Source organism: Eutrigla gurnardus, assembly GCF_963514095.1.
Source record: "Eutrigla gurnardus genome assembly, chromosome: 24".
Classification (NCBI taxonomy): domain Eukaryota; kingdom Metazoa; phylum Chordata; class Actinopteri; order Perciformes; family Triglidae; genus Eutrigla; species Eutrigla gurnardus.
Genome location: NC_139935.1, coordinates 3,141,938 through 3,169,559, shown reverse-complemented (window position 1 = coordinate 3,169,559; position 27,622 = coordinate 3,141,938). Strand labels below are relative to the sequence as shown.

The 27,622-nt window shown below is 46.4% G+C and overlaps 2 protein-coding genes across 5 annotated transcripts; one reads left to right on the top strand and one right to left on the bottom strand.

Moving 5' to 3' along the window:
- Window positions 1-359: 359 nt before the first annotated feature.
- gckr (glucokinase (hexokinase 4) regulator) lies at window positions 360-25,111 on the bottom strand. 4 transcript variants are annotated; one of them, XM_084004160.1, is made up of 20 exons: window positions 24,995-25,111; window positions 6,762-6,948; window positions 6,415-6,564; window positions 6,266-6,334; window positions 6,121-6,189; window positions 5,963-6,036; window positions 5,804-5,870; window positions 5,667-5,720; window positions 5,453-5,547; window positions 5,265-5,370; window positions 5,059-5,177; window positions 4,467-4,565; window positions 4,031-4,128; window positions 2,251-2,318; window positions 1,776-1,872; window positions 1,590-1,699; window positions 1,441-1,518; window positions 954-1,097; window positions 686-820; window positions 360-545 (listed from the first exon to the last, which is right to left on the bottom strand). In XM_084004160.1, exons 2-20 carry the CDS (start codon window positions 6,810-6,812, stop codon window positions 432-434), a joined length of 1,797 nt encoding a protein of 598 aa, XP_083860286.1. In that variant the 5' UTR covers window positions 6,813-6,948; window positions 24,995-25,111; the 3' UTR covers window positions 360-431. The 4 variants fall into 4 exon arrangements, with proteins under 4 accessions (XP_083860286.1, XP_083860283.1, XP_083860284.1 ...); XM_084004157.1 differs by having other exon boundaries at window positions 5,059-5,370; XM_084004158.1 differs by having other exon boundaries at window positions 954-1,094; window positions 5,059-5,370.
- LOC311009783 (XK-related protein 6-like) lies at window positions 21,076-26,934 on the top strand. The gene is made up of 4 exons (XM_084004161.1): window positions 21,076-22,034; window positions 25,011-25,207; window positions 25,871-26,288; window positions 26,415-26,934. The coding sequence occupies exons 1-4, from the start codon at window positions 21,451-21,453 to the stop codon at window positions 26,920-26,922; spliced, it is 1,707 nt and encodes a 568-aa protein (XP_083860287.1). The 5' UTR covers window positions 21,076-21,450; the 3' UTR covers window positions 26,923-26,934.
- The last annotated feature ends 688 nt before the right edge of the window (window positions 26,935-27,622 follow it).

Below are 27,622 nucleotides of genomic sequence, written 5' to 3'. Positions count from 1 at the left end.
AACATGGTGTTGAATTAAAGGCCTCCAGCTCCAGGTGACAACATTTAAACTACGGTATGATCTGAAAATCATGACTATGATTATGATCACAATTATCCTGAGCAGAGCATATTATCTTCTCAAATACTATTTTAATGGCACTAAAACATCCTGGAATCACACTTTACATTTTGTTAACAAAGGTGAACATCCTTTTTAGTGGCTAACTCTGCTTCAAATCAGCTTCGTTCATGTTTTGGCTTAAAATGAATCATAAGAAGACGCAATGAAGGAGGATTTGGACTCAAGTGTGATAATTAGACTTGATATGGTAGAAGTCACTCCATCTGCCGACCTTCGACCTCTCCATAGACAGGAATGGGATGACTGATTAAATGCATGAACGCGGTGTTTGTGTGTAGGCACTTGACGATGACATCATGAAGTGTCGTCTATGTCAGGCATGCCTCCACAGCCTCCCTGACGATTGGCTGTCGCTCCAAATGAGTCTCCGCCTCCACAAGGGAGCGACCAGTCAGCAAACAGACCAGAGCCAGAGGGACCACCTACACACAGAGAGGCTTTGTAACACAGACACCCCTAACCCAGCAGCCTTCATTCAGTCAGATTCCATTTACATTCCACACACTTCTCAAATTGAATATTTTATGTCTTATTATTGACTTAACTATTCAGTCTCACTCACCTTGGTGCGGTTTCTGGCAGTGCGAGTGTGTGTGGTGATGTCAGAGGATGTAATGTCCGCAGTCAGCTTGTCCACTCGGTAGACGGCCTTCAGGAGAGCTTCCTCACATCGGGACTGCAGACAACCAGACAGCTTCTGGAAGGTGAAGGACACAGCTTCAATGTAGCTCCGGGGTCTCTCAGCGTTTACTGTCAATCTGAGACATTATTACAGTATTCTAGTATAGGTTGTGAAGTTAAAACACCATTCATGGTGTACTTTGCTCTACCTGGAGTAAACGCGTGGCTCTGCAGTAGAGTTTGCTGTTGGTGACCTGCACGTCCACCATGTGGTTCTGGTAAATCTTCCCCTTTAAGACGTGAGCTCCGGTGCTCACAGCGTTCACCAGCAGCTTAGTGGACAGCTCCCACTGCTGAGAGAGAGGTGGAATTGATTTTCCTCTCGATTTACATAAGCTAGACTGAAAGGCAGCAATGCAAAGATGGTGGGGGGGGGGGGGGGGGGGGAGAAAAAACAACCTGTCTTCTAAAATAAGAGCTTTAGAACACGAATAATGAGGGAAAAAATGACAATCAATAAGGACTTAATTAGTTTTACAGCTCTGCAAAATGCTCTGTTGAAGGAAGCCGGGAGACAAAGAACAAGAGAGTAAATGAGGCAAAACTTATTGATCATGGACCAGTGAGTCACTGAATCAATGCGTGTGTGTGTGTGTGTGTGTGTGTGTGTGTGTGTGTGTGTGTGTGCTACTGTACCATGTGTAGTAAGGTCCTTGAAGCAGGCGACGGCCAAGTGAATTTTACTGAGGATAAACACAGCTTATTGATGTCATCCTGCAAAAAAACAATGCAGACTTTATTAGATGGTGACGGACGGACAGACAGACAGACAGGCAGACAGACACCTGTTGTACAGCAGCTGCAGTGTCTCCATCGACCCGATGATAAGCAGCGTGGAGGTTGGACGTCTTTTCTCTCACTCGGCGCGCCAACTTCGCCACTTCGCCGATGTCGTCTGTGGAGAGGAGGAACCGTCACTCAAGTGTAAATTCGGACAGAATACAGAACACGAAGAGCAGATACTGTCTCACCGCAGTGTGTGTAGATCAGAAGAACCATGTCCCGGTCCTCGAGAGAGGGCAGAACCAGATGCAAGAAATCATCATGTGCTATGGGAAAGTCAGGTCCCTAGAGGAAGGATAACGCACGTTCAAAACCCTCAATAAAGACCACCCCGCGGTATAATTAAGACTAAAGCAGATTAATGACAATTACTGGGTTTCATACAGCAGGTACAGCAGGATGGAGATCATACTAATCCTGCTCTGGATTAATCTACGCGTCAGATGCAACACAGACAGATGTGTCATTTACACGCTGCAAAATAAGGATTTCATTTTAATTGGATTTTCCTGGATTTGAGACGTGTTAACACTTTGTAAGGCCTTGTAAGGACTTCTTGTTTAACACCCACAGATCAGCTGCAACAGGAGCGTTTGGAGGGACACAGTATTCATGACCTCTCCTGTTTAGATAGATGTTGATTCATTGTTTTCCTTCACATACCAGTGGACCCTCATCGTTGTTCAGCTCTCTGTATCCTCCGCTGATGAAGCCCCGAACATCTTCACGGTCTCTCTCACACACAAACACACACACACGATAAAAGTAAATCCTCTCTGATCATTACAGGGGTGCAAACTCATCAGGGATGAAAAAGGTGACAAGGACCCAAACCCCCTCGCGGAATATATATATATATATATATATATATATATATATACACACACACACAATATATATATATATATATACACACACACATATATATATATTTATATTTATATATATATATATATACACACACACACATATATATATATTTATATTTATATATATATATTTATATATATATATTTATATATATATATATATATATATATATATATATATATATATATATATATATATATATATATATATATATATATATATATATATATTGCATATGCTTCAATGTTATTCCTCTGCCTCACTGAAGGGGGCTGGCGAGAGCCTGGAAAATGGACTTCCCTTCCAGTGAAGGTATAAATAATGGGAGACCAATGCCAGGGCTAAAAGGTTTGCTTCAAACGACGGAACATAAAATAACTCGATCGACTCCTCACATTGAAAGACAAACTGCTTTGAAAATATTTGGAACCTCAAGAATAGATTTGACTCTGGACGAACGGAATAAATATTAGCAAGGGGAGGTAGGGGGCTTCTCACCCCTCATTCGCTAACATTACATCGATATCAGAGTAAGCCTTTGCTCCGTTGATTTTCCATTATTTATTTTAGGTTTTTTTTTAATGTGAAGGTATGGTAGGTACATTTAACGTTGTTTTCTCGCTTAGATTTTTCAAAGGTTCCTGAGAAATAGACACTGTACTATCCGATAACACCGTTATTGTAACCAGCAAAAATGGTTGTGATTTGCGATGCCTATGTCAGCGAACTGTCTGACATTAGCACGTTAGCCTACGTTAGAAAGCCTGATGGTACAGACACACCAACTCCGGCAGCAGACGTCAAGTCAACGGATCTCATTCATTGTCTATGTAGAGCAGGAGCTCCGCATGATGGATACAGCACGTCGAATTGACTGCCCTGTCAACGTACGTGAATTTGCATAAAGTTCGATGGGTTGAACTTTATGCAAATGCCGTCCGTCCAACGCAATGCCGCCGGCTCCAGAAACTTCGTTCAAACTATCAAACTAGGCAGTGTTGATCAAATATTAATCCAGATTCTGTTACTGCACTACACATTTCCCGCCTCAAATGTTTTCAGAAACATGCTTTAGCGTGTAGTTTAACTGTAAAATGAGATCGTTTGTGGCCCGGCAGCCATGTTGGAAACGGCAGAGCGAAACTCAAGTCCCGCCCACTTCGCAGGACGTCTATCCAATTGGTCCAACTTGAACACAGAACTGCCCACTCGCCGGTGCGTTCGACGGTCCGTTGCGTCGCTGCCGGAGTTGGTTAGTCTGTACCATGACGTTTTTGAAGCGTACCAACGTCACTCCTGTCTAGTACGGCATCAAGGCAGCTACAGACCCGAAGATGACATGATTACACGGGTTGGCCAAACGAACAAGCTTGGAATAAATATTTATGACAGCTTGCGTTCGCCGATTACTTGGACGCCCCCCCCCCCCCCCGAAATATTTTTATTGCAGATCTCCATGAATCACACAAATGACCTTTTTCGGAACAAAAACGGCGAATTTCGCCGAAAGGTGACAAGTTTGCATCCCTGTCATTAACCACAGCTTTATCACACCTTAACGGCTGTGGCTCACCTGCTCCAAACGTGGGGACACACTCGCTGGCGTCGATGAGGCCCAGCGTCGCCAGCGAGCCCCAGCCCAGGTAACACACCCGCCCACCACACCGCAGACTGAAACACACAGGGCAGTGTGTGGTTAAGTTGGGTCAAATCCTCCAGAAAATGTTATCATCTTATACATTTCAGTTATTGTCTGTTTAATGAGAGGAAATGCTTTATATTACATGGCTGGAAGCGTTAGCTAATCCACCATTCACAACTCTGCAAACCCCCTCCCAAAAAAAACGTAATTCACTCTTTATTTTCAGTCATTTTTATGAAAGTGTCTTTGTGGAATGTTTGATTTAAGGCTGGAAACCGCCAGCTAAAGAGCCAGCGTGCTGGATCTGTTTGACTTGTTAAATGAGATCAAATGGTTTCAGTGGCAGGTGTAAAACAGGATGTTCCACCTCTCTCCAGCTGCCTCCAGCAGAGCACTTATCCCCTCTCTCTGAGCGTAAGTGATATCCAGAGTCCTCTCGTACGCTCTCATGTGCTGCAGGATGCCCCTGTTGGAAGGAAACTTGAGATTATTCTGCTATGCATGCGGCGGTTGGACAAGAAGCCGTGTATGTATTTGAATGCATGTTTTGACAAGAGAAAAACACCAATGACCTCTAGAGGTCAGCAGCACACAACAAAAATGCCGTTCATAGTATTATAGAACAAATTGCATGAAGATGAAATGGCTTGGCTAAGGAAGCTATACATATGTATTATCATTACCACTAACAGCATGTTTATAAAGCAATAAATGTGAGCAGCTATTCCCAAATGCACCACAATGTGAAAAGCCTGTCCTGGCTGGCTGATGCAGGTTCTTCTGGTGGCTGTTAAAGAAAAGTGTCTGCCAACACAGAGAAGCACTTAGGAAGGTGCATGTTGTCCCTTTGGGAGCAGAGTCGGAGACTAGACACGACTACATTAACCAATGCGCTAATACATTCATGCAACTGCAGACGAAGCCTGAGATCGCGGAGCGTGTTTCTTCACCGTGCTTACTCGGAAGTGACGGGTGTGTTCGTGAAGGTGGCAGCGTGAGCGGCGGCCAGGACGACCTCCAGGAGAATCTTGGTGGCGCTGCCTCCTTTCATCCTGGAAGAGCCGCTGATGGCCTCCGGCTGAACACATCCACACACAGTCACTGCCAAAGTGGAGACACGTCGCTCCCTAGGGAATGAGTACAAGTAGAGGCTGGAGGCTCTTACCCCGACCGCTGGGTTGATGAGGAAGGCCTTCTGACATTTGGCGAGCTCCTGCATCCTTTGCACCACGCTGCGAAAAGTGAACGTGCAGCCTGCTATGGGCTCATCCCTGGACAGTGTTATTGTGGGTGTTAAACATAAACTTTATCATGACATAATGGAATGAGAGTGAGGTGCACAAACACACACACCTGGCCTGATGTGTAGGATTGAAGCCAACCAGTACAGGAGTGTAGACCTCGGGGTGCTGCAGGCAGAAGTCCAGCTGACCTGCAACAAATGGAGCCTATGCGGCCAGAAATCCAATGTACGCAAAGGAGTGGGTTATGCATGTTTGCGAGGTCCTCATAAATCAACAGCATGCCCAACGCAGGATTCAGATTCTGACCGATTAAAGCCACTTACAGATAATCCACAGGAAATACCAATGAACAAGACACGCTTCTTTCCCTCGCAGACCTGCAGGGCGGCAAAATAAATGCAGCGGTTAAAATACCCCAACATATTTACACTCTGTCTTATCACACTCTCTCTACGCTGACCTTCTTCAGACTGAGCATGCCCAGGTTTGGGTCATCTTCAGGAGCTTCTTGGGAGGACAGCAGAGCTCTGGGGGGAAATGAGAGAAAGTGAACTACTACTAGTGGTAACTACAGTATTTTCTGTGTCATCTTGTTCAAGGTAAGAAAACCCCAGCGTACCTGTCTCCTCCTGCAATGATGTACGAATAGACTGAACTCTGGTTGAGCTCCCTCAGGGCTCTGTTGAAAGCTGACTAACATACACACACAAAACAAAACAGGAAGTCATTTAACGTCCTCATGAAACAAGTGAGCTAAATCCCAGTTCCAGCTTTTACCGCTATGAGGAAAGCCAGTCGGCCAGACGTCCCACAACCGCTCAGTACAACAAGACTGTCCCGAGGATCCTGTTGAAGAAAGAGGAGACGTGCTTGAACAACATACTAACCCTGACTGGGCAGAAATACCGACAGACATAGATACCTTGAGAATAAGCTCCAGCTTCTTAGCAACCTCCACCAGAGTTTCCACCACCTGTTCACTCAAAAGCTTCTAAAAAACAGACAATTTCCTTCAAAGTACATGTTCAGAATGAAGTTCGAGGCTACTCGTTGTGTATGAAAGACTTGTACCTGGTAGGTGGCTCCTGTCTCCTCCTGAAACATCTGGGCGTCACACGCCTGCAACATCCTCACGATACGGATGGCTGAAGCCCGGTCGATGTCACGCGTCAGGGGGTTGGACTTCTCTGAAACAGGAAGGGATGGCTCATATTCTGGGGACTGGGAAACATAAAATATCACTATTAAGAATTAGTCATTTGCTGCAGTCAAACACTGCATCCTAATCTAAATCTACGGACGCCGTCGCCATCTTGGTTACCTTAGCTTAGCATGAAGACTGATTCATATTCAGGGTACAGAGATGTATTGGTCTCACACTCAGCGAGATGTGCATGTATAGCATTCCTTTAAATTACCTCCCATTCATGGATAGCGGAGAGGCTGCAAGTCCAATCTGATCCCGCCATCGTGCATGAGTCTGCAGAAGTCCTTTCTGTCAGTCGGTGCTTACTCTATCTGTCGTGACAAAGTCCACTTAAGGACCTTTGAGACTGAGGTGTGGAAGGAAGTATGGATCCCACGCCACACAAACGCCCAGAGTATCTGTGGATTAAAAGCAGGAGTCATTCTTGAAACTATCTTGTGGTGAAACAAGAGAGACATAAGCTGCAGTCACTCAAAATGTACCACAGCAACGGTGACATTTGCTCAATCGTAAAACGTGCTTTTCAGCCCGGCTGAACCGTGAACAAGACGTTCCAAGTGATTCTCAGCAGTGTGAAAATATTTACACCCCAGCAGATTGTGGAGTCTAATACATTTCATCGCTCTCGGAGTCAGACTGTTTGCTGCAGTGTGCCTCACTCCTCCAAACTCCCACTACTGTCTGTCATAACAGGCCGCGTAATTGTTGTCGATGACACAGCGGTGAGGACATTTTTCATGATGCATCAACAGACTAAAACGATTTCTCCTCACACTTTTTATGTAGTTTATTTTCCCTTTTTCAGTGAAGAGAGAGAAGAAAACAGAAAGGGGTTGTGGGGACAAAAAAACAGGGCGAGAAACAACAAAAACAACAACAGCGATGACAGCATTCATAACAACAAAGACAACTTTGAATCTGCAGAACCAACAACAGTATCTAGTGTATGTGAATGTGAGTTTGTCAACCCAGACCACCCAGCAGGCAAGGACCCACAACACGGTCAGACAGCCAGACCCTGAACCAGACCAGACCCCCCCAAGCCCCCAGACTCCAGATTCGAAGTCGCCTGTTTCCTGCTGTGCTCACATTATCTTCAATGGTGGGATCTCTCTTCAGAGCCAAGTACAGCTCCAGTTATTTTCCTCTAGTCCCTAATTTGCCTCCGTTTGATAAACGGCAGGTCGAGGATGCAGAGGGTTTGTTAAATCTGTGTCACATATTACTGTATGAGAGATATCCAGCGACGCGTTTTTTTCTTCAAATATTCCAGAAAACCATTCCGTCAATTTGTGAGAAGATACCTGAGGTCATCTAGAATGCACCTGAAGTGAAAGTAGTCAATGGCACCAGTGTGTGACTCATCTCGCGAGACTTCTCTGACGGTAAGCGCTTTGCGTCATTTCCTGTTTCTCCGTGATAGTCGCTACAGGCTGTGTTTTTCTCTCTAGCCTAACTCTGTTAATTTAACGTAGTTTCCCTGTTCAGCGGCTTACTACCGCCAAGTTTAAACTAAGCACACGCTATCCCTGCTTCAGCAGACACATCGCTCACTCTCTGAGTTGCCTCGCTAAATTTGCTATTGTTTACGCGCTCTCTCTGCTAGCTACTTTAGCGCAACAGCTAGCCTAGCGGCTACGATGGCTTCTCTCTTTCCTTGACCTCCTTCTCTTCTCTCCTGCCCGGTGTGTCTGATGTTTAGCTACTACTCAGCCTCCTTTACTGATAACGGTACATTTATTACATGTACCGTTAGTTCACTTTTTGCTTTGGAGGCGAGGATGAATGATTTGGAAGCGCGGTTCCGCACCAACAATCCTCCGTCGGCTGCCGCTGTAACCAGCCAGCTGACGCTAGCTGTACACGGTGCGGACCGACATAGCGTAGCAGCTAGCCGTCCCTCGGCAAACCCCGAGCAGCCGGGAGGCTGGGTGAATGTCCGAAGGAGGCATAGTTCTAAACCGAAGCCCACGGTTAACCACCATGTTCACGTGTCCAATCGATTTTCCCCACTCAGCGACACACCCGCTGAGAAGCCAACTCTGGTCATTGGTAGCTCCATAGTGAGACACGTGAAAATAGCGACACCAGCGACCATAGTCAAATGTGTCCCAGGGGCCAGAGTTGAAACTGCTGGCTAAGGATAAACGTAAATACAGTAAGATTGTTATTCACGTCGGCGTTAATGACACCCGATTACGCCAATCGGAGGTCACTAAAATTAATGTTGGCTCGGTGTGTGAATATGCAAAAACGATGTCGGACTCCGTAGTTTTCTCTGGTCCCCTGCCAAACTTTACTAGTGATGACATGTATAGCCGCATGTCATCTTTCCACCGCTGGCTGTCGAGGTGGTGTCCAGATAACGATGTGGGCTTTGTTAATAATTGGCAGCCTTTCTGGGGAAAACCTGGTCTGATCAGGACAGGAGAGATGGCATCCACTCCACTTTGGATGGAGCTGCTCTCCTATACTCAACAAAAATATGAACGCAACACTTTTGTTTTTGCTCCCATTTTTCATGAGATGGACTTAAAGATCTAAAATTCATTCCAGATACACAATATTACCATTTCTCTCAAACATTGTTCACAAATCAGTCTAAATGTGTGATAGTGAGCACTTCTGCTTTGCTGAGATAATCCATCTGTGTTCGAAATGCCATACTAACGTCCTACTCGTACTCAATTGTGACGTAAATTTGAGTACGTAGTGCGTTCAGATACAATAGTATGTGAATTTGTGTACGCGAGAAATGCCCGGATGTATACTGCATTGGCAAGAATTTCTGAGTATACAGCGGACCTTGCTAAATCTACTCAACTTCCCCAAAATGCATTGCGGCTCGTCTGACTTCTGAAAAGTTTTGGATAATGGCGGACGATTGCGGTGATTCTGGCGACAGCCCGACACAAACCGCATACACATGTAAGTATACAGGAAACATTTGTCTGTAACAACTTCTACTATGTGGTATTACTTATAAACTGCACTACTGATAAACACAAATAAAACCTCAACAATAATCATGTTCCTGCAACACAGGGATCTGGACATTTGGAGCAGACACTGCTTCTGCTACAAGCCTCTGAGGATATCCCAGGACTGCTGGAGACTCTGAGAATGTCCCAGGACTGCTGGAGTGGCTCGTTGACTTCGTCGCTGTCACCCCCATCACCACTGTGGAACTATGGACATGGAACCCATCTGTTCTGTTAGTAAGCAGTGGACGAGGTTCTCCGTGGAATGCCTTGAAAGACAGAAGTCCTTCCTTAAATCTCCTTCCCGAAGTAGAGGCCCATCCGGGGAACATGAGGATTGACCTGCAGTACGGCCGTCTGGCACCAACCTGTAACAGAAAACATCAGATATTACATTTATTCTGAATGTTTTCCTATTCATTTGTTGATAAACTACTTATTCCTTCTTATCATACACGTATTGCAACCTGTATATATAACATGGATTATTTGTCTAATAAATTATTCACTAATATCCCACTTGCTTGTACTTGTTTATTTTTATCACACCAAACTCATACATGATATTATTAAAACCACTTATATTAGCCTACATGTAGCCTACATTTGTTTATGCATGCATATGCACATCTATTGATAATCAAATAATAAAGGAACGTATTTAAACCAGATAAGTCATATTACTTACTTCAGAGGGAAATCAGAATTCCATGTATGTGAATAATGTAGCTCCTCCGACGGGCCGATTGCCTGCGTCGTCTCCGCGGTGAAGGTGCTGGTGTTCCGTGGCTCTGACCATAATACGATCTATGAACGGAAGTTTAATCATCGATAAAAGCTGCTTAACAGTCGCGATCGATGGCGAGTGAAGGCAGCTACTCAGGTAAGAGGAAGAAAGAGGGAAAGCGTGAGAGCGCGCATATATAATAAACTGTAGAAAACATTTGACAGTTGTAATTTGACTTAAAAAATATTTAGAAATATTAAATTAACTGTAATAATAATCATGCTTTATATTTTGATAAGTAACTAATATAAAACGGGAGCTAGAACCGCTAACGTAATCGATTCGGTTACGTGAGAGTAGATGAGGACGAGATGTCAATAAAGTAAAAAAAAACAAAAAAATGTAGTATGAGATGTGTATACTTCGGTGTGAACAGTCTGAGGGTAACAGCATACTCAAACGCTCATTTAGTAGGCAGTATGCAGTACATACACGTTGAGTATGTAGTAGGCAGTACGTTAGTATGGCACACTCTCGCACACGGCAGCCATCTTGGACAAAAAAATTTGCGTCGGTCAGTGCAGCAGACACACAACGTCGTGACGTCATGACGTTCGTGTACGGAGCGTTTACTCAAAAGCGATCATTGATGGGGAATACTTTACTCATAAGTGCTGTGCCACAGAAAATTAAAACTAGATTAATCGTTCACATCACTGATTAGTTATAAGCTATTTCAACTATTAAACAGATTTTAATTATTGTGCCCTCAGTCCTCATATGCAATGATGATGTCATCATTCCATTTTCCCCTTCAGTGCCTTTGATCTTTTTTTGTCCACTCTGCAGACAGCACAGTGACACTGCCTTTGATCCCATTCTATTAAGTGATGTCCATGCTGATGACATCACAGAGACATCAAAGGATCAAAGCCAGTGAATCTATAAATACAAGTTCAACACATCCATTATTAGTAGTGTTGCAGGGAAGCCTGATCTAATTCAGATACAATCTAAAAAAGATACGATCTGAAACAAGAACGCTTTCAGACCCAGGAGAAGCAGGAGAAGTGCGACGATCACGTCTACTACATCCCACTGATGGCGGACGAGCAGAAGAAACTGAAGGACAGGTACCAAAAGGACCTGGCCAAGATGAGGCAGAGCTCAGAGACCAGCATCAGCCTGCTCAATACAGAAGTCAGCCTGCTCAAGAAATTAGTCCAACAAAAGGAGGACGAGAAAAAGAGTATGGGGAATAGATTCAAAGAGGAGCTGGCCCTGAAAAAGACCATGGAGGACGAGAAAAAGACCATGGAGGACAAGTTCCAGAAGGAGCTGGCTGATGAAGTACAGAACTCGGAGACAAAACTCAGAGAGGTCCAGCAGCAATACAGGGACGTGGAGACCTTTGCTCTGCTCCTGGGGTTGAAGAGGATGAGGAGTGAAGGAAACTTCGAGGACATGTGCCAAAAGGACCTGGCCGAGTCACAGCAGAACTCGGAGACAATACTCCAAGAGGTCCAGGACAAATGCAGGGACCTGGAGAAACTCACTCTGCTCCTGGGGCCAAAGAAGAAGAAGAGGAGTATATTCTTCTCCATGGACAGTTTCCAAAAGGACCTGGCCAAGTCACAGAGCCCGGAAGAAAAAATGAACCTGCTGGAGACAGGAGTAAAGTTCCTCCTGACAAAAGTCCAACAAATGCAGGACAATGAAAAGATGATGGAGGACAAGAAAAAGACAATGGAGTACGAGAAAAAGAGCATCCAGCAGAGGCACGAAAGTGAACTGGCCAGGTTGAATCAGAGCTCAGAGAAAATGATCCAACTCCTGAATGAAAGCGAAAAGCAGACAAAGGCACTATACGAAAAGATACTGGACGAAACAAACCAGAGAGAAGACATGAACTACAGCTCATACCATAGAGTATACCAAGATTTGAAGGATGAGATAAAGAGCTTGGAGACCAATGTCCAACAAATGGAGGACGAGAAAAACAGCATGAAGGACAAGTTCCAAAAGGAGCTGGCTGAGTCACAGCAGAGAGCAGAGACCAACATCAGCCAGCTGGAGACCAACATCAGCCAGCTGGAGACCAACATCAGCCAGCTGCAGACCAACATCAGCCTGCTGGAGACCAAAGTCCAACAAATGAAGGACGAGAAAAACAGCATGGAGGACAAGTTCCAAAAGGAGCTGGCCGAGTCACAGCACAGAGCAGAGACCAATATCAGCCAGCTGGAGACCAACATTAGCCTGCTGGAGACAGAAGTCCAACAAAAGGAGGACGAGAAAAACAGCATGAAAGATAAGTTCCAAAAGGAGCTGGCCGAGTCACAGCAGAGAGCAGAGACCAACATCAGCCTGCTGGAGACCAACATTAGCCTGCTGGAGACCAACATTAGCCTGCTGGAGACAGAAGTCCAACAAAAGGAGGACGAGAAAAACAGCATTGAGGACAGGTACAGAAAGGAACTGTCCACGTCACAGCAGAGCTTGAAGACCAGGAGCAGTCTACTGGAGACCAGCATCAGCCTGCTTAAGAATAAAGTTCAACAAATGGAGGATGAGATAAAGAGCATGGAGGACAAGTACACCGAGATGAGGCAGAGCTCAGAGACCAACATCAGCCTGCTGGAGACCAAAGTCCAACAAATGAAGGATGAGAAAAACAGCATGGAGGACAAGTTCCAAAAGGAGCTGGCCGAGTCACAGCACAGAGCAGAGACCAATATCAGCCAGCTGGAGACCAATATCAGCCAGCTGGAGACCAACATCAGCCTGCTGGAGACCAAAATCAGCCTGCTGGAGACAGAAGTCCAACAAAAGGAGGACGAGAAAAACAGCATTGAGGACAGGTACCGAAAGGACCTGTCCACGTCACAGCAGAGCTTGAAGACCAAGAGCAGTCTACTGGAGACCAGCATCAGCCTGCTTAAGAAAAAAGTTCAACAAATGGAGGATGAGATAAAGAGCACGGAGGACAAGTACACCGAGATGAGGCAGAGCTCAGAGACCAACATCAGCCAGCTGGAGACCAACATCAACCAGCTGGAGACAGAAGTCAGCTTGCTCAAGACAAAAATCCAACAAATGAAGGACAAGTTCCAAAAGGATCTGACCGACTCAAAGGAGAGCTCGGACGCCAGCTTCAGCCTGCTCCAATTAGTAATCAAATACGTTGAGGCCGACGTGAAGATACTGGAGGAAAGCAACCAAGGGCTCCTGGCTGAACTCAAGGACCTGAAGAAGCTCTCTCTGAAAGAACTGCAGAAGAAGCTGAAGAAGGAAGCCAAGCGGGAGGAGGAGGAGACAGAACGGCAGAAGAAGCTGAAGGAGGAAGCCAAGCGGGAGGAGGAGGAGAAAGAACGGCAGAAGAAGCTGAAGGAGGAAGCCAAGCGGGAGGAGAAAGAACGGGAGAAGAAGCTGAAGAAGGAGGAAGCCAAGCGGGAGGAGAAAGAACGGGAGAAGAAGCTGAAGGAGGAAGCCAAGCGGGAGGAGAAGGAGAAAGAACGGGCGAAGAAGCTGAAGAAGGAGGAAGCCAAGCGGGAGGAGGAGGAGAAAGAACGGGAGAAGAAGCTGAAGAAGGAGGAAGCCAAGCGGAAGGAGGAGGAGAAAGAACGGGAGAAGAAGCTGAAGAAGGAGGAAGCCAAGCGGAAGGAGGAGGAGAAAGAACGTGAGAAGAAGCTGAAGAAGGAGGAAGCCAAGCGGGAGGAGGAGGAGAAAGAACGGGAGAAGAAGCTGAAGAAGAAGGAAGCCAAGCGGAAGGAGGAGGAGAAAGAATGGGAGAAGGAGCTGAAGAAGGACGAAGCCAAGTGGGAGGAGGAGGAGAAAGAATGGGAGAAGAAGCTGAAGAAGAAGGAAGCCAAGCGGGAGCAGGAGGAGAAAGAACGGGAGAAGAAGCTGAAGAGAAAGGGTTAATTGTGCTGGACAAGGAGGAGGCTGTTGGTTTTTCAGCTCAGGTTGGACAACAGTAGCCTCCCTTTCACCTCTCCACTCGTCCTCCCTGCTTGTCTACCTCCCCTTCCATCTACCTCACCTCCATCTCCCTCCCCTCGGTCCTTCCTAACCTCCAACTAAAAAAAGGGTTTTCTCCTGGGGTGCAGGTTTCACCCAAAATATATACATATTCATATGTACATATATTTAAAAAAACACCCTTCATCCATCTACCTCACCTCCATCTCCCTCCCCTCGGTCCTTCCTAACCTCCAACTTAAAAAAGGGTTTTCTCCTGGGACACAGGTTTCACCCAAAATATATACATATTCATATGTACATATATTTAAAAAAACACCCAAGTGGGAGGAGGAGGAGAAAGAACGGGAGAAGAAGCTGAAGAAGAAGGAAGCCAAGCAGAAGGAGGAGGAGAAAGAATGGGAGAAGGAGCTGAAGAAGGACGAAGCCAAGTGGGAGGAGGAGGAGAAAGAATGGGAGAAGAAGCTGAAGAAGAAGGAAGCCAAGCGGGAGCAGGAGGAGAAAGAACGGGAGAAGAAGCTGAAGAAGAAGGAAGCCAAGCGGGAGCAGGAGGAGAAAGAACGGGAGAAGAAGCTGAAGAGAAAGGGTTAATTGTGCTGGACAAGGAGGAGGCTGCTGGTTTTTCAGCTCAGGTTGGACAACAGTAGCCTCCCTTTCACCTCTCCACTCATCCTCCCGAGTTTCACCCAAAATATATACATATTCATATGTACATATATTTAAAAGAACACCCTTCATCCATCTACCTCCCCTCGGTCCTTCCTAACCTCCAACTTAAAAAAGGGTTTTCTCCTGGGACGCAGGTTTCACCCAAAATATATACATATTCATATGTACATATATTTAAAAAAACACCCAAGTGGGAGGAGGAGGAGAAAGAACGTGAGAAGAAGCTGAAGAGAAAGGGTTAATTGTGCTGGACAAGGAGAAGGCTGCTGGTTTTTCAGCTCAGGTTGGACAACAGTAGCCTCCCTTTCACCTCTCCACTCATCCTCCCGAGTTTCACCCAAAATATATACATATTCATATGTACATATATTTAAAAAAACACCCTTCATCCATCTACCTCACCTCCATCTCCCTCCCCTCGGTCCTTCCTAACCTCCAACTTAAAAAAGGGTTTTCTCCTGGGGCGCAGGTTTCACCCATAATATACAGTGGTGCAAATACTTTGCTGTTTAATATTTATATACACTGTTTAGTATTTGGTCAGCCACCGATTGTGCAAGTCCTCCCACTTAAAATGATGACAGAGGCCTATAATTTTCACCACAGGTACACTTCAAATGTGAGAGACAGAATGTGGGGAAAAAATCCTGGGAATCACATTGTAGGATTTTTAAAGAATTTATTTGTAAATGATGGTGGAAAATAAGTATTTGGTCACCTACAAACAAGCAAGATCTCTGGCTCTCACAGACCTGTAACTTCTTCTTTAAGAAGCTCTTCTGTCCTCCACTCGTTACCTGTATTAATGGCACCTGTTTGAACTTGTTATCTGTATAAAAGAAACATCCAAGACCATTGATCATCTCCCTCGATCTGGGGCTCCACGCAAGATCTCATCCCGTGGGGTCAAAATGATCATGAGAACGGTGAGCAAAAATCCCAGAACTACACGGGGGGACCTGGTCAATGACCTGCAGAGAGCTGGGACAAAAGTAACAAAGGTTACCATCAGTAACACACTCTGCTGACAGGGAATCAAATCCTGCAGTGCCAGATGTGTCCCCCTGCTTAAGCCAGTACATGTCCAGGCCCGTCTGAAGTTTGCCAGAGAGCATATGGATGATCCAGAAGAGAGTTGGGAGAATGTCATGTGGTCAGATGAAACCAAAATAGAACTTTTTGGTACAAACTCAACTCATCGTGTTTGGAGGAAGAAGAATGCTGAGTTGCATCCCAAGAAACCATACCTACTGTGAAGCATGGGGGTGGAAACATCATGCTTTGGGACTGTTTTTCTGCAAAGATGACTGATCCGTGTCAAGGAAAGAATGAATCGGGCCATGTATCGTGAGACTTTGAGCCAAAACCTTCTTCCATCAGTGAGAGCATGAAGATGAAATGAACGGCCGGTACTCCAGGACGGCCGGTGGGCCGCACCACCCGCTACATAGTCATTACCTATTTTTATCCCCCTGCTAATCTACTGTTTCACACTCCAGGACGGTAGGTGGCAGCAATGCACCTTTAAGTTGGATGCCAGCTGCCCCGAGAAGAAGAAGTAGTAGCAGCAGCAAAGAATCAAGACGTTCGGTAAAATGTGGCCGCTCGGAAAGTTTCAGGGCACGCCCTCTCAAATGGCCGTTCACTCGCCGTGTTTCCATTAGCCCCAGAGGGATTTACTAGACCCCGGAGGTGACGTACCACTCTGAATGGGTTTTGATTGCCGGTGATCGGCTGATCAGTGATACAACTGCACGCCTTTCTTCCTCAAAGTGAAAAATACAGAATGGATAACACTGGTAAAAAACAGAAAGTAAAAGGTGGGGCTGAGAAGGCGGGGGGGAAAAATTGCAACATTTAGATAGCGAAGCCGCTAAATGTCGCAAACTAACTGACATGTTCAGCAGGACAGCCAGCAGCAGCACAGCCAGCAGCAGCACAGTTCAGCCTCAACAAGATAGGGCCACCTGGATGGCATAGTGTCATGAGCCACAATGAAAGTATTGTGACACTCATGCCAGGCGTTATTGTGTTATTGCCTTAAAACACATTTGACTGTTAAAATGCGTGAAGTTAATAATGCTAATACGTGTAGCCACCGGAATGTAGGACCAGCTACGTGATGTAGCTTAGGGCTGTTGATAGAGGAGCTCAGTTAACGTTAGCCTTTAAACGTAACGTAAGCCTAAAACCCTTCACTTTCAAATGTTACAAGCTCCGATGGTAACTTATATGTTATTGTAACCGTGGAGCTGTTCAGGTAATTTGTTCTTGTTGTAAGTTGTGTAGGCTACAGTTCGCTCCTCTCCTGCGCCCAAAGCTGAATGCAGCTCAACATATAACGTTAACGATGGGTTGTGAGCCCCGCTGTATTTCTAGGAAACAGACAGTTACACTTTAATTAATTTTTTAAGATGTCATATTTGACTGTGCAGGAAATATCCAAAGGCATTTTATTCTGATATATTCCACAGTGAAAAATTCAGCTTTTTTTCTGGAGAAGATACCTGAGGTCATCTAGAATGCACCTGAAGTGAAATTAGTGATTGGAAACAGACGGTTTAATTTTAAATAATTTTTTAAGAAAATGTAATATTTTACTGTACAGTATATATCCAAAGGCGTTTTATTGAAAAAATCCACTGCAAACATTTCTGTAAGTTTGTGAGAAGATACCTGAAGTCATCTAGAATGCACCTGAAGTGAAATTAGTCATTGGAAACAGACAGTTACACTTTAATTAATTTTTTAAGATGTCATATTTGACTGTGCAGGAAATATCCAAAGGCATTTTATTCTGATATATTCCACAGTGAAAAATTCAGCTTTTTTTTCTGGAGAAGATACCTGAGGTCATCTAGAATGCACCTGAAGTGAAATTAGTGATTGGAAACAGACGGTTTAATTTAAAAAAAAATTTTTTATTTATTTTTTTTTTTTTTTATATTATTGACAAACATACAAAGGACAGGACCAGACATCACAGCAGCACTACACGACGATGACAACAACAACAACTACAACTACAACAACAACACGCTGGGAATAGCATTGCAAAACCCAAAACAAATCAGTCCTGGGATACATATAAAAGGCACATTATACAATGTGGAGCGCAACACAGTGGAGGCTACATTAAGGGAGAAAAGAATATGTAAAAGACAGATACAAAATCAAACAAATACCCTCGTAAGTATAACTGAAACGTTTACATTAATATAGTCCAGGAATGGTTTCCATGTTCTTTCAAATAAATCAGTCTTGGAATGCAGAAGACAGGTGAGGTAGTCCAAGGGTATGTATTCCATTATTGTCCTGTGCCAACCTGGCAATGATGGGGCCTTATCTGAAATCCAGTGGGTTAAAATATTTTTCCGGGCACAAAATGTCAGGAGATTATATAGTTTTTTGTGATACATGTCAGCAACCCGATCACTTGAGAGACCCAGGAGAAGTGAAACCGGATCAAGATCCAGCTTCGTCTTCAGTATTTTCTGTATTTCAGATAAGATGTCACTCCAGTATTTTTGAATTGCAACACAAGACCAGTAGCAGTGATTAAGACCACCAGTTTCTGTTTTACACTTTAGACAGATGGGAGAGACATCTTGCCTATATTTGGAGAGACGGCTAGGGGCAATATGTGCTCTATGCAGAACTTTTAATAGCCCTTGTCCGGTTACAAACAGTTATTTTCTGCGCATTGTCCCAAATGTTGCCCCACATCTTCTCTGTTATCTGAACACCCAGCTCTCTCTCCCAGACCTCTTCCAGTGTCCGAGTGCCGATACTCGAGCAGTCTCCCAGACTGGCATAAAAGGTTCTAATAGCAGTCCTACCCTGAGAGAGAAATAGTTGCCTCTCTATCTGCGTGGCATCCATAGTGACAGGCAAAGACGTACCTTTTAAAATGTAATCCCTGATCTGAAAATTTAAATAATTTTTTAAGAAAATGTAATATTTTACTGTACAGTATATATCCAAAGGCGTTTTATTGAAAAAATCCACAGCAAACATTTCTGTAAGTTTGTGAGAAGATACCTGAAGTCATCTAGAATGCACCTGAAGTGAAATTAGTCATTGGAAACAGACAGTTACATTTTAATTAATTTTTTAAGATGTCATATTTGACTGTGCAGGAAATATCCAAAGGCATTTTATTCTGATATATTCCACAGTGAAAAATTCAGCTTTTTTTCTGGAGAAGATACCTGAGGTCATCTAGAATGCACCTGAAGTGAAAGTAGTCATTGGAAACAGACGGTTTAATTTTAATGAATTTTTAACGATCTTTTTCTACACATTTGTGGTGTTCTTATCGCACTTTCTCCTCACAGTCAGACGCTCATTTTGGGCCTCCCGGATTGTAGTCAAGTCATAATAAGATCATCGTTTGAGCTTTCACTGCTGTTCCGGGAGCCGCTGCCGCTGCCTAATTTGTGTCTTGAACAGTGCGACCAAATCATCAGCACGCAGGAAGCATTTGATCTCAAGTCTTCCGGAGCTTTTGCTAATTCGCTCGGATAAATATTGTATAGTGAAGGCTGCAGCTGCAACCTTCATGGGAGGAGGTTTGGTTTTTACTGCATATGTACCATTTCTGTACATTGTAGATTGTTTTCCTTCCAATACTTGCAGCAACAAAACACGGAATATGTGTGGTTTTCCTCATACTTTAAGGATTTTATTGTTTTAATCCACGCTAAGGACAATAGCACCCAACATCTTTGCTGCTGAAACATGCCTCTGCAGGTGGCAGGTCAAAACACAAACAGATGCACATACAACTATCGACTCCCTCTCCTTGTCCTTCAGCCGCACAGCCACGGTCGTCATGACAACAGGGAGGCTAATCTCCAGAGGACAGAGCGAAAGAGAGAGAGAGAGAGAGAAAGTGCAAGTGCTTGCACAGAAACGTGCTTCTGGGAACGAGGAGCAAGCGCGTGTGCGATGAAGATATGCAGCGCATGCCTGCAAACTCCAGAGTGTGTGTTCGGGAACATTAATTAAGCAGGTGTGTGTGTGTGTGTGTGTGTGTGTGTGTGTGTGTGTTTGCACGCTTGTGAGAGGACGGGTGAGCATGCACGTGTTTGAGATGCAGCCTGTGCGTGCATATACCTCCCACTTCAAACTGAATGGCGTTACTGATTACATTTTTATGTGAGGAATCTTTGCTGGGGAAGTGGACTGAATGCCCTTTCTAAAAATAGCCTTCTATGATGAAAAAAACATCACTCTCATTCTTTACATCCTGCTCCGTTTTACCATTTTCTCTTCTGACTACAGCAAACCATCTTTCCTTCTCTTGACGGCTTTTTTGTGGCTCAATTTTTCCAAAAATGTGTCTTTTTCCCCCTCTTCTATCTCTCGAACACCATTTTCTTCCCGACATCTTCTCATTGCTGTCCATCTTTTCATCCTTTGGAACAGCTTCAGCCTGAGACATCTTTTCTCTTTCGCTCTTACATCCTCCTTTAATTCCCATATCCATCCTTCTCCTCCATCTGTGGCCTCTAGGCTTTCTAAGTTCCTACTCACACAGTGTCCACCCAATCCTCACCTCTCCATCTCCCTGGTTGCCAACAGGGATCACACACAAATATGTTACGGCTGATTAGGCTGGCAGGACCACTGGAGGGAATGATGAAGGGATGGATGGATGGAGAGGGTGAGGGAGAAGGGGAGAGCGATGGGTGGAGGGGGGATATTGAGAGAGGAGATGAGTGGGAAAGGATGATGATTGATGGAGAGGTGGATGTCAGACGGTGGAAATCCTATTTTCCTTCTTCTTCTAAGAGGAAACTAGCTGATTTCATTAGGGGGGATCACCCTATTCCCGTACGTGCGCACGCGCGCGTGCCCGCGTGCAGATGTGAATTCGGGGTTGAGGTTGTTATCCGGTAGAGGGCGGAGTGACAGTGTGTGAGAGAAAGGGAGGAGTGGTGAAACTGGAGCTGCAGAGGGCTGGAGCTGCGGAAAGAAGCGGAGCGGAGGCTGCTGCAGCGGGTGCCGGGTACCTGCAGCCGGAGAGCGGGCGGGATGAGAGGCAGGAGTCGGGGGTCCTCCGGTTGACTGAACAGGAAGGTGTAGTCAGGAGTCGTGGTTTGAGAGTTTAGTCTGGTGTTCGTGCGCGCGCCCACACACACACACTCACACTTACGCACACACATCCACACACTCGTCTTAAGAACAGCGGGAGATGCATTACGTCATAGCCTCCCGGCGCCCTAGATGACCGCGCGCACAGGACGGGATGATGCAGGGCTGCTGGACTAGAACGGGAACGGATTCCACTGCTGCTCGCAAGCGCCCGGTGGCGGTGTCCCGACTGGACGAGGAAGAAGGGGAGCCGCCGTCTTGCGGCCGCTGGCTCTGATGGCTCCTCGCGCCCCGGGCGGGAAAGAGACACAGCGATCGCCGCGGCGCGAGAGGGAAAGGGACAGCAGGTATCTGGGAAGTGACGTGGTATCCGCGCCCCGCGAGAAATCACAACGGTGCGGTTGTCGTGCATTTCGCAGGAGGGCAGGAGCGGGAAGGGGAACATGGCCGCGCAGTCGGACGGCTGCAAAGCCGGGGTCGGGTACGGCGGCGGCGGTTTCGCCCAGCTGTACGATGTTGACGGCGAGGAGCCCCTGGACTCCGCCGCGATCCACATCTGCCAGTGCTGCCGCTCCTCCGCCTGCTACTGGGGCTGCCGCTCAGCGTGCCTCGGCTCTCTCGGCGGGGGGCAGCATGCCGGAGGGGTCGGCATCCGGGAGACCCACTGCCCACCCCGGGAGCAGCTGTGGCTGGACTGCCTCTGGATCATCCTCGCCCTTCTCGTCTTCTTCTGGGACGTTGGCACGGACCTGTGCCTGGCGATGGAGTACTATCAGAGGCAGGACTACCTCTGGTTCGGCCTCACACTCTTCTTCGTGCTGGTGCCGTCTGTGCTGGTCCAGATTCTGAGTTTCCGCTGGTTCGTGCAGGACTACACCGGCGGGGGGCTCGGGGAGGTGGAGGGGCTGACCAAGCGGGGGGCGGTGGCCCTGGGGTGCCTTTATCCCGGCAGGGACCGCCTGCAGCTGGCCACAATCTGGCTGTGGCAGGCCACCATACACATCCTCCAGCTGGGACAAGTGTGGAGGTAAGACACAAACAACAACACACCTGATCCTAACCTCACCACCCTCTCTCCCACACACACACACACACACACTTTCCCTCACACACACTTGCTAATGGGCAGAGTGGTGTCTACTCGATGTAGCGTGAGGAAGGCAATGCTTGCTTCACACTGACAGGCAGGAGAGGGAGAGCAAGAGGAGTACAGGGAAAGGCTCTCTGCACCCTCCCCAGCGCTTCAGTTACTATCTGGGAATGACAGATTGCCTATTAAGAGAGACAGTCGGGGAGGCAGTGAGGGGCACACAGAAAGACATTCACAGAGTGTAACTTTGTCTTTTGTGGGTCATCTTATGAAAAGAGAATTCTGCAAATTTGTACAGTTTAAAGGTGCAGAATGTACGGCTGTCAGCCTTTTACACCCTTCCTCTATTATATTAACTAAAGACAACGTAGAGCATGTTTTTAATGTGTGACTGAAACGCTGTCCGTGGTGCTGAATGCATTTTCAGCACCACGGACAGCGTCTCAGCCGTGGTCCTTCACTTCAGCTGAAGAACAGAGAAGAGTGGTGTGTGTGTGCATGCACGTGTGAACCCGTGTGTGTGTGTGTGTGTGTGTGTGTGTGTGTGTGTGTGTGTGTGTGTGGTACCAGTGGAAAAACGGTGCCACGGCCCTTCCCATAAGTGTCAGCATGCATGGAGAGTACAAAGAGGAAAAGCATCTGCGCTTCTGGCAACGCACGCGCTTACACACTGTTGGACGAGGGTAGGTGCTAATTGTTGTGCTAAAAGCACTGGTGGGAAAACGGAAACACACATTGATTGACCCTTTTGCTCTTATAAACACACTTGCAACTGTAGATTTGCATATTCCACATAAGTATGTGTGTGTAGCTTCGACAGAAGTAGTAATAGTAGTAGTAGTAGTAGCAGGAGTGTGGTAGCTTGTCTCCGTCCTAGCCCTCTGTGGAAGGACAGTGTTCACTCTCATTCCCTCCCACCCCTCTCTCCAAGAAGACTCCTTAATGGTGTCCACTTGCCTCTGGGCAGGCAGCAGGGAGAGTAGAGGGATGAATGTGTGTTTTTACACACTGCTGAGCTACTCATCTTCGACTTCTCCGTAGTTGTAGGGTTAAAATCAACCCACACACTTACATGCAAACCTCCTCTAGCTCCATGCACCCCACCCAGTAATTACCCCCTCAGCCTGCAGAATGGACTCTCCCACGTGGAGGAAGTATTGGGGCAGGAGAAGGGAGGAAGAAGAAGAAGGGGAGAGAGTGGGGATGTTTATGGCGGAGGAAATGGTACGGCCTGATTGAGACAGATCACTTAGAGATGGAGAGGCTGTGTAGCAAAGGAGGGGTGGGGAAGAAAAAGGAGGAGGAGGAGGGAGAAAAGGTTGCACATACGCAGGGGGAGGGGAGTAGAAAAGAGTGAGAGTGAAGGAGTGGACTACTGTATTCGGTACATATGGTTTCTAAACCACATCCCTCCATTTTAAGTGCCTGTTGGGGGTCGGCTGCCACGCTGCAAAGCCTCAATCCCTAACCTGAACGTAAATACCAGCACTTCCTCTTTAAGATCTTTTTTAACAAGCCAAACAAATGATGCTGTTATATATCATTCATTGTTCTTGACTCAAGGACAAACAGCATTTCATGGCTTCTATTTTATTAAAAAGCCACATAATGTGTTGAATTGGCTTTAAATGGTTTCTCAGCATAACATAATCTGAAGGGTAGGTTAATAATGATAGCTCAGGATATACGGGATGGCCCTCAGCCCAGAGTGTCAATCGAAACAGGAAGCGAGGATGGATGACTTTCACTATTTAGTGTAAATTCAATAACATATAGCACAGCGAAGCAAGCCCTGCATGTGCAATTTCTGGAAAATATGGAATCAACAATAAATGAAAACCTCAAGAACATGCCAGTATGACATGTCAATAACTAGTAAACTGTTAACAGACCAGATGTTTAAAAAGCACTGTGACATCAGAATAAACATAAGTTTCAGAAGGATAAAGAAGTTTGAGAAACCTTGCATTCCCCTTTCCTCACCGTTATCAAGGATCGTTTATTAGCCATGAACGACTCCCGTGATTAGTAGCCGACAGAACGAATGATGTATTTGATTGAGTCCAACATTATAAATTGTAATACCTTGATATAATATAAATATAATACAGTCCACATCTGTACCACCAGATCGTTCATTAACCAGAAGCGCCGCCATGATTAACAGCCCATGTGCCTCTGCACGCCCGGCATCCGCATGCAGACCGATGGAAAGCCATCTACGAGTGGTGTGCATGCACGCGAAGGCATTTTCCTACGGATGATGCATTATTTATGTATCACGAACTTAGTTTGTATGTTACAAACCAGATGGCTGTTATAGCCGCACATGCAGAGTCATTAATAATGTAGGAGCACATGCACACACGCGACGACGCCCAAGCACGTATATGTGAGTAATGCACTCACGGCCAAGCAGCAGGATTTGGGATGTACAGACGCACACACACACACACACACACACACACACACACGCCCTTAGGCATTATAATCACAATCACTGCCTACATCCCACCCACATGTACTGTGTTTCCCACATCGAGGAATCCACTCAGTGTGTATGGATCTGTTTGTTCATAAAGAGGTTTGATCAATGAAACCTGAAAATATTTGCACAACAAGTTCAGTGGGTCTACACGTCACAGTCTATGTATTTGTTAATTATCATATTCCGTGATAGTCATCTGGGTATCTGTCATGTGCATTAGAGCTACAGCTATTGACAATTGTCATCATTGATTAAACTGTCGATTGTTTTCCCAAAAATCTTTACCACCCGACCAACGTAACAACCCAAAAGATATCCAGGTTTAGTGAAGGTTAGGTTTAGGAAGGGAAAACTGAAATGGCATTGAGGATACAAACAATAAGGCTGGAATCTTGTATATTATTATTACCTCTGACCCCCTGCAGGTACATCAGGACGCTGTACCTTGGCATCATGTCACGTCGGCAAAAGGAGCACCAGCGGCGCTGGTACTGGGCCATGATGTTCGAGTATGCGGACGTCAACATGCTGCGGCTGCTGGAGACTTTCCTGGAGTCGGCGCCTCAGCTGGTCCTGCAGCTCTGCATCATGATCCAGGAGAACCGAGCCGAGACGCTGCAGTGTAGGTGGAGCACAGATGACACGGACAGCTCTTCAGAGTACTGCACACGCTACCCACATAACACATGAACACGACCGACCTCCTGCCACGCTAACACACATAAAGCCACGCATTCGTCTGGCCCACAGAGCACATGCAAATCAACAGCTGCACAAGTGGTAATTAGCAATTTGCACACATCATGCTCAGTAATTTGTGGCCGCAGATGGTGCTGTGTTTTGGATTTTCACTGTGCTTTTATTTGTGTTGTTCAGGTAGTCCTGGAAAGAAAGCACAATCATAGGTGTCCAGGAGATGTGCTAGCCAAACTTTATCAGCCCCCTCTTCCTTAATCATCCAGGAAATGTATCATCTAGGGCGGCCACCCACTGGTGTTATTCATCCGCATCACTTTAGTTTGGGGACACTTTTAAGCAAATATGTGACTAGTGCAGGGGCTGGATGTGCTGGCATATTAAAAATACCTTGATATTTCAGGGTCATACCACTAAGCATCATCACCAAATGTCTCTGTCACGTCACACACGCCTCTTTTACGTTAGTCCACAAAACACCCCCATTGACTCATTTTGTGTGGATGTATGATTCTACTTTGTTCTGATTGATTCAGATAAAAAGAAGCGTCCACATCATCACCCACCTCTGTTCTCTCTCTCTCCGCAGGCATCTCCTCGCTGGGCTCCCTCCTGTCTCTCGCCTGGGTTCTGGCCTCCTACCACAAACTCCTGCGAGATTCTCGTGACGACCAGCGCAGCATGAGCTACCGCGGGGCGCTGCTGCACCTCTTCTGGCGCCTCTTCACCATCTCGTCACGCGTCCTCTCGCTTGCCCTTTTCGCCTCCCTCTTCCACATCTACTTCGGCATCTTCGTGGTGGTCCACTGGTGCGCCATGGCCTTCTGGGTGGTGCACGGAGGCACCGACTTCTGCATGTCCAAGTGGGAGGAGGTGCTCTTCAACATGGTGGTTGGCATCGTCTACATCTTCTGCTGGTTTAACGTGCAGGAGGGCCGGACGCGGTACAGGATGGTGGCGTACTACATCGTGGTGTTGGCCGAGAACACCATCCTCACTGGGCTGTGGTGAGTTGCATCTCCGAGCATCTTGAACCTGAGTGCAACAAATACAATATCATGTTTAATTCAAATGTAAAAGTGATGCACTCTTGAAACACATTGACTGAACCCACTGTTGCCACCATCCTGCAGGTACACCTATAGGGACCCAGTGTTGACTGACTCCTACGCCGTCCCGGCGCTGTGTGGCGTCTACCTGACGTTCGCCGGCGGCGTCCTGGTCATGCTGCTATACTACGGCTTCCTCCACCCGGCCACCGCCCACCTCCAGCCGAGCCCCGCCTCGTCCTGCTGCGCCCAGCTGCTCTGGGGTCTCCCCCTCCCCCCGTCAGCCCCGCCCACCGCCCCGCCCACTCCGGCCCACATGGCCAAGTCAGAGACGGAAGAGGATTTGGCGGCGGAATCGTGTCTTCCCGTCTTCCAGGTGAGGTCGGCGCCCATCACCTCCAAGCCTGAGGGTCCTCTTATAAAGATCGACATGCCCAGGAAGCGTTACCCAGCATGGGACGCCCACTACGTAGACCGGCGCCTGCGGAGGACTATAAACATCCTGCAGTACATAACGCCGGCCGCCGTGGGCATCCGCTACCGTGACGGACCCCTGCTGTATGAACTGTTGCAGTACGAGTCCTCATTCTGACACCTCAGCACACAAACATGAGCACACACCCGCCCTCAAAAGATATGTACGTCTACATGGATGTTCAGAAGATTTAGACACATCCTCAGATACACAAAGTTGTTGTAAGCACATAGACACAAAAGCAATCTCCTATGTACACACACATTCACACACACATTCCTTGCGACCTGCGAGCCCCTCGGCCATGACTCAACAAGCTGCTTCAGCGCGAGTCCATCTCTTCCTCCGTTTATCTTCCTAAACGCTCTATTCCCAACTCCTCTGATCACTCTTCCACCTGCTGTCACTGATTTAATACCACACGTTCCGCTCTCCGCTGTGAGGGGAAACAAAACACACAAAAAAAGAATTGAAAAACGAGCGCAGTTTCACATCGGAGTCTGTGACCATCGCATGCCGTTTACGTTGCGCAGCGCACACTTTCACGGGTTTCAGTAGATTAGAAAGACGTGACACAAAGAGAGAACGTCACTCAGAAGTTTGTGAACATGTTGTCGTTAGTCTAGTCAAAAGGTAGTGTTTCTATTTTCTATGTACAGAAGGGATGTTTTCTATGTTACATTGTCGTCGACTGGGGACGAAGCGGTTGGACACATCGGTTTGGATGGTTGGTTGATGGACGCCAGGGAGAGTAGCAGAGCATGATGGGAAAGATGGAGACGTAACGGGCATTGGCATCTAATATACACACAAAACA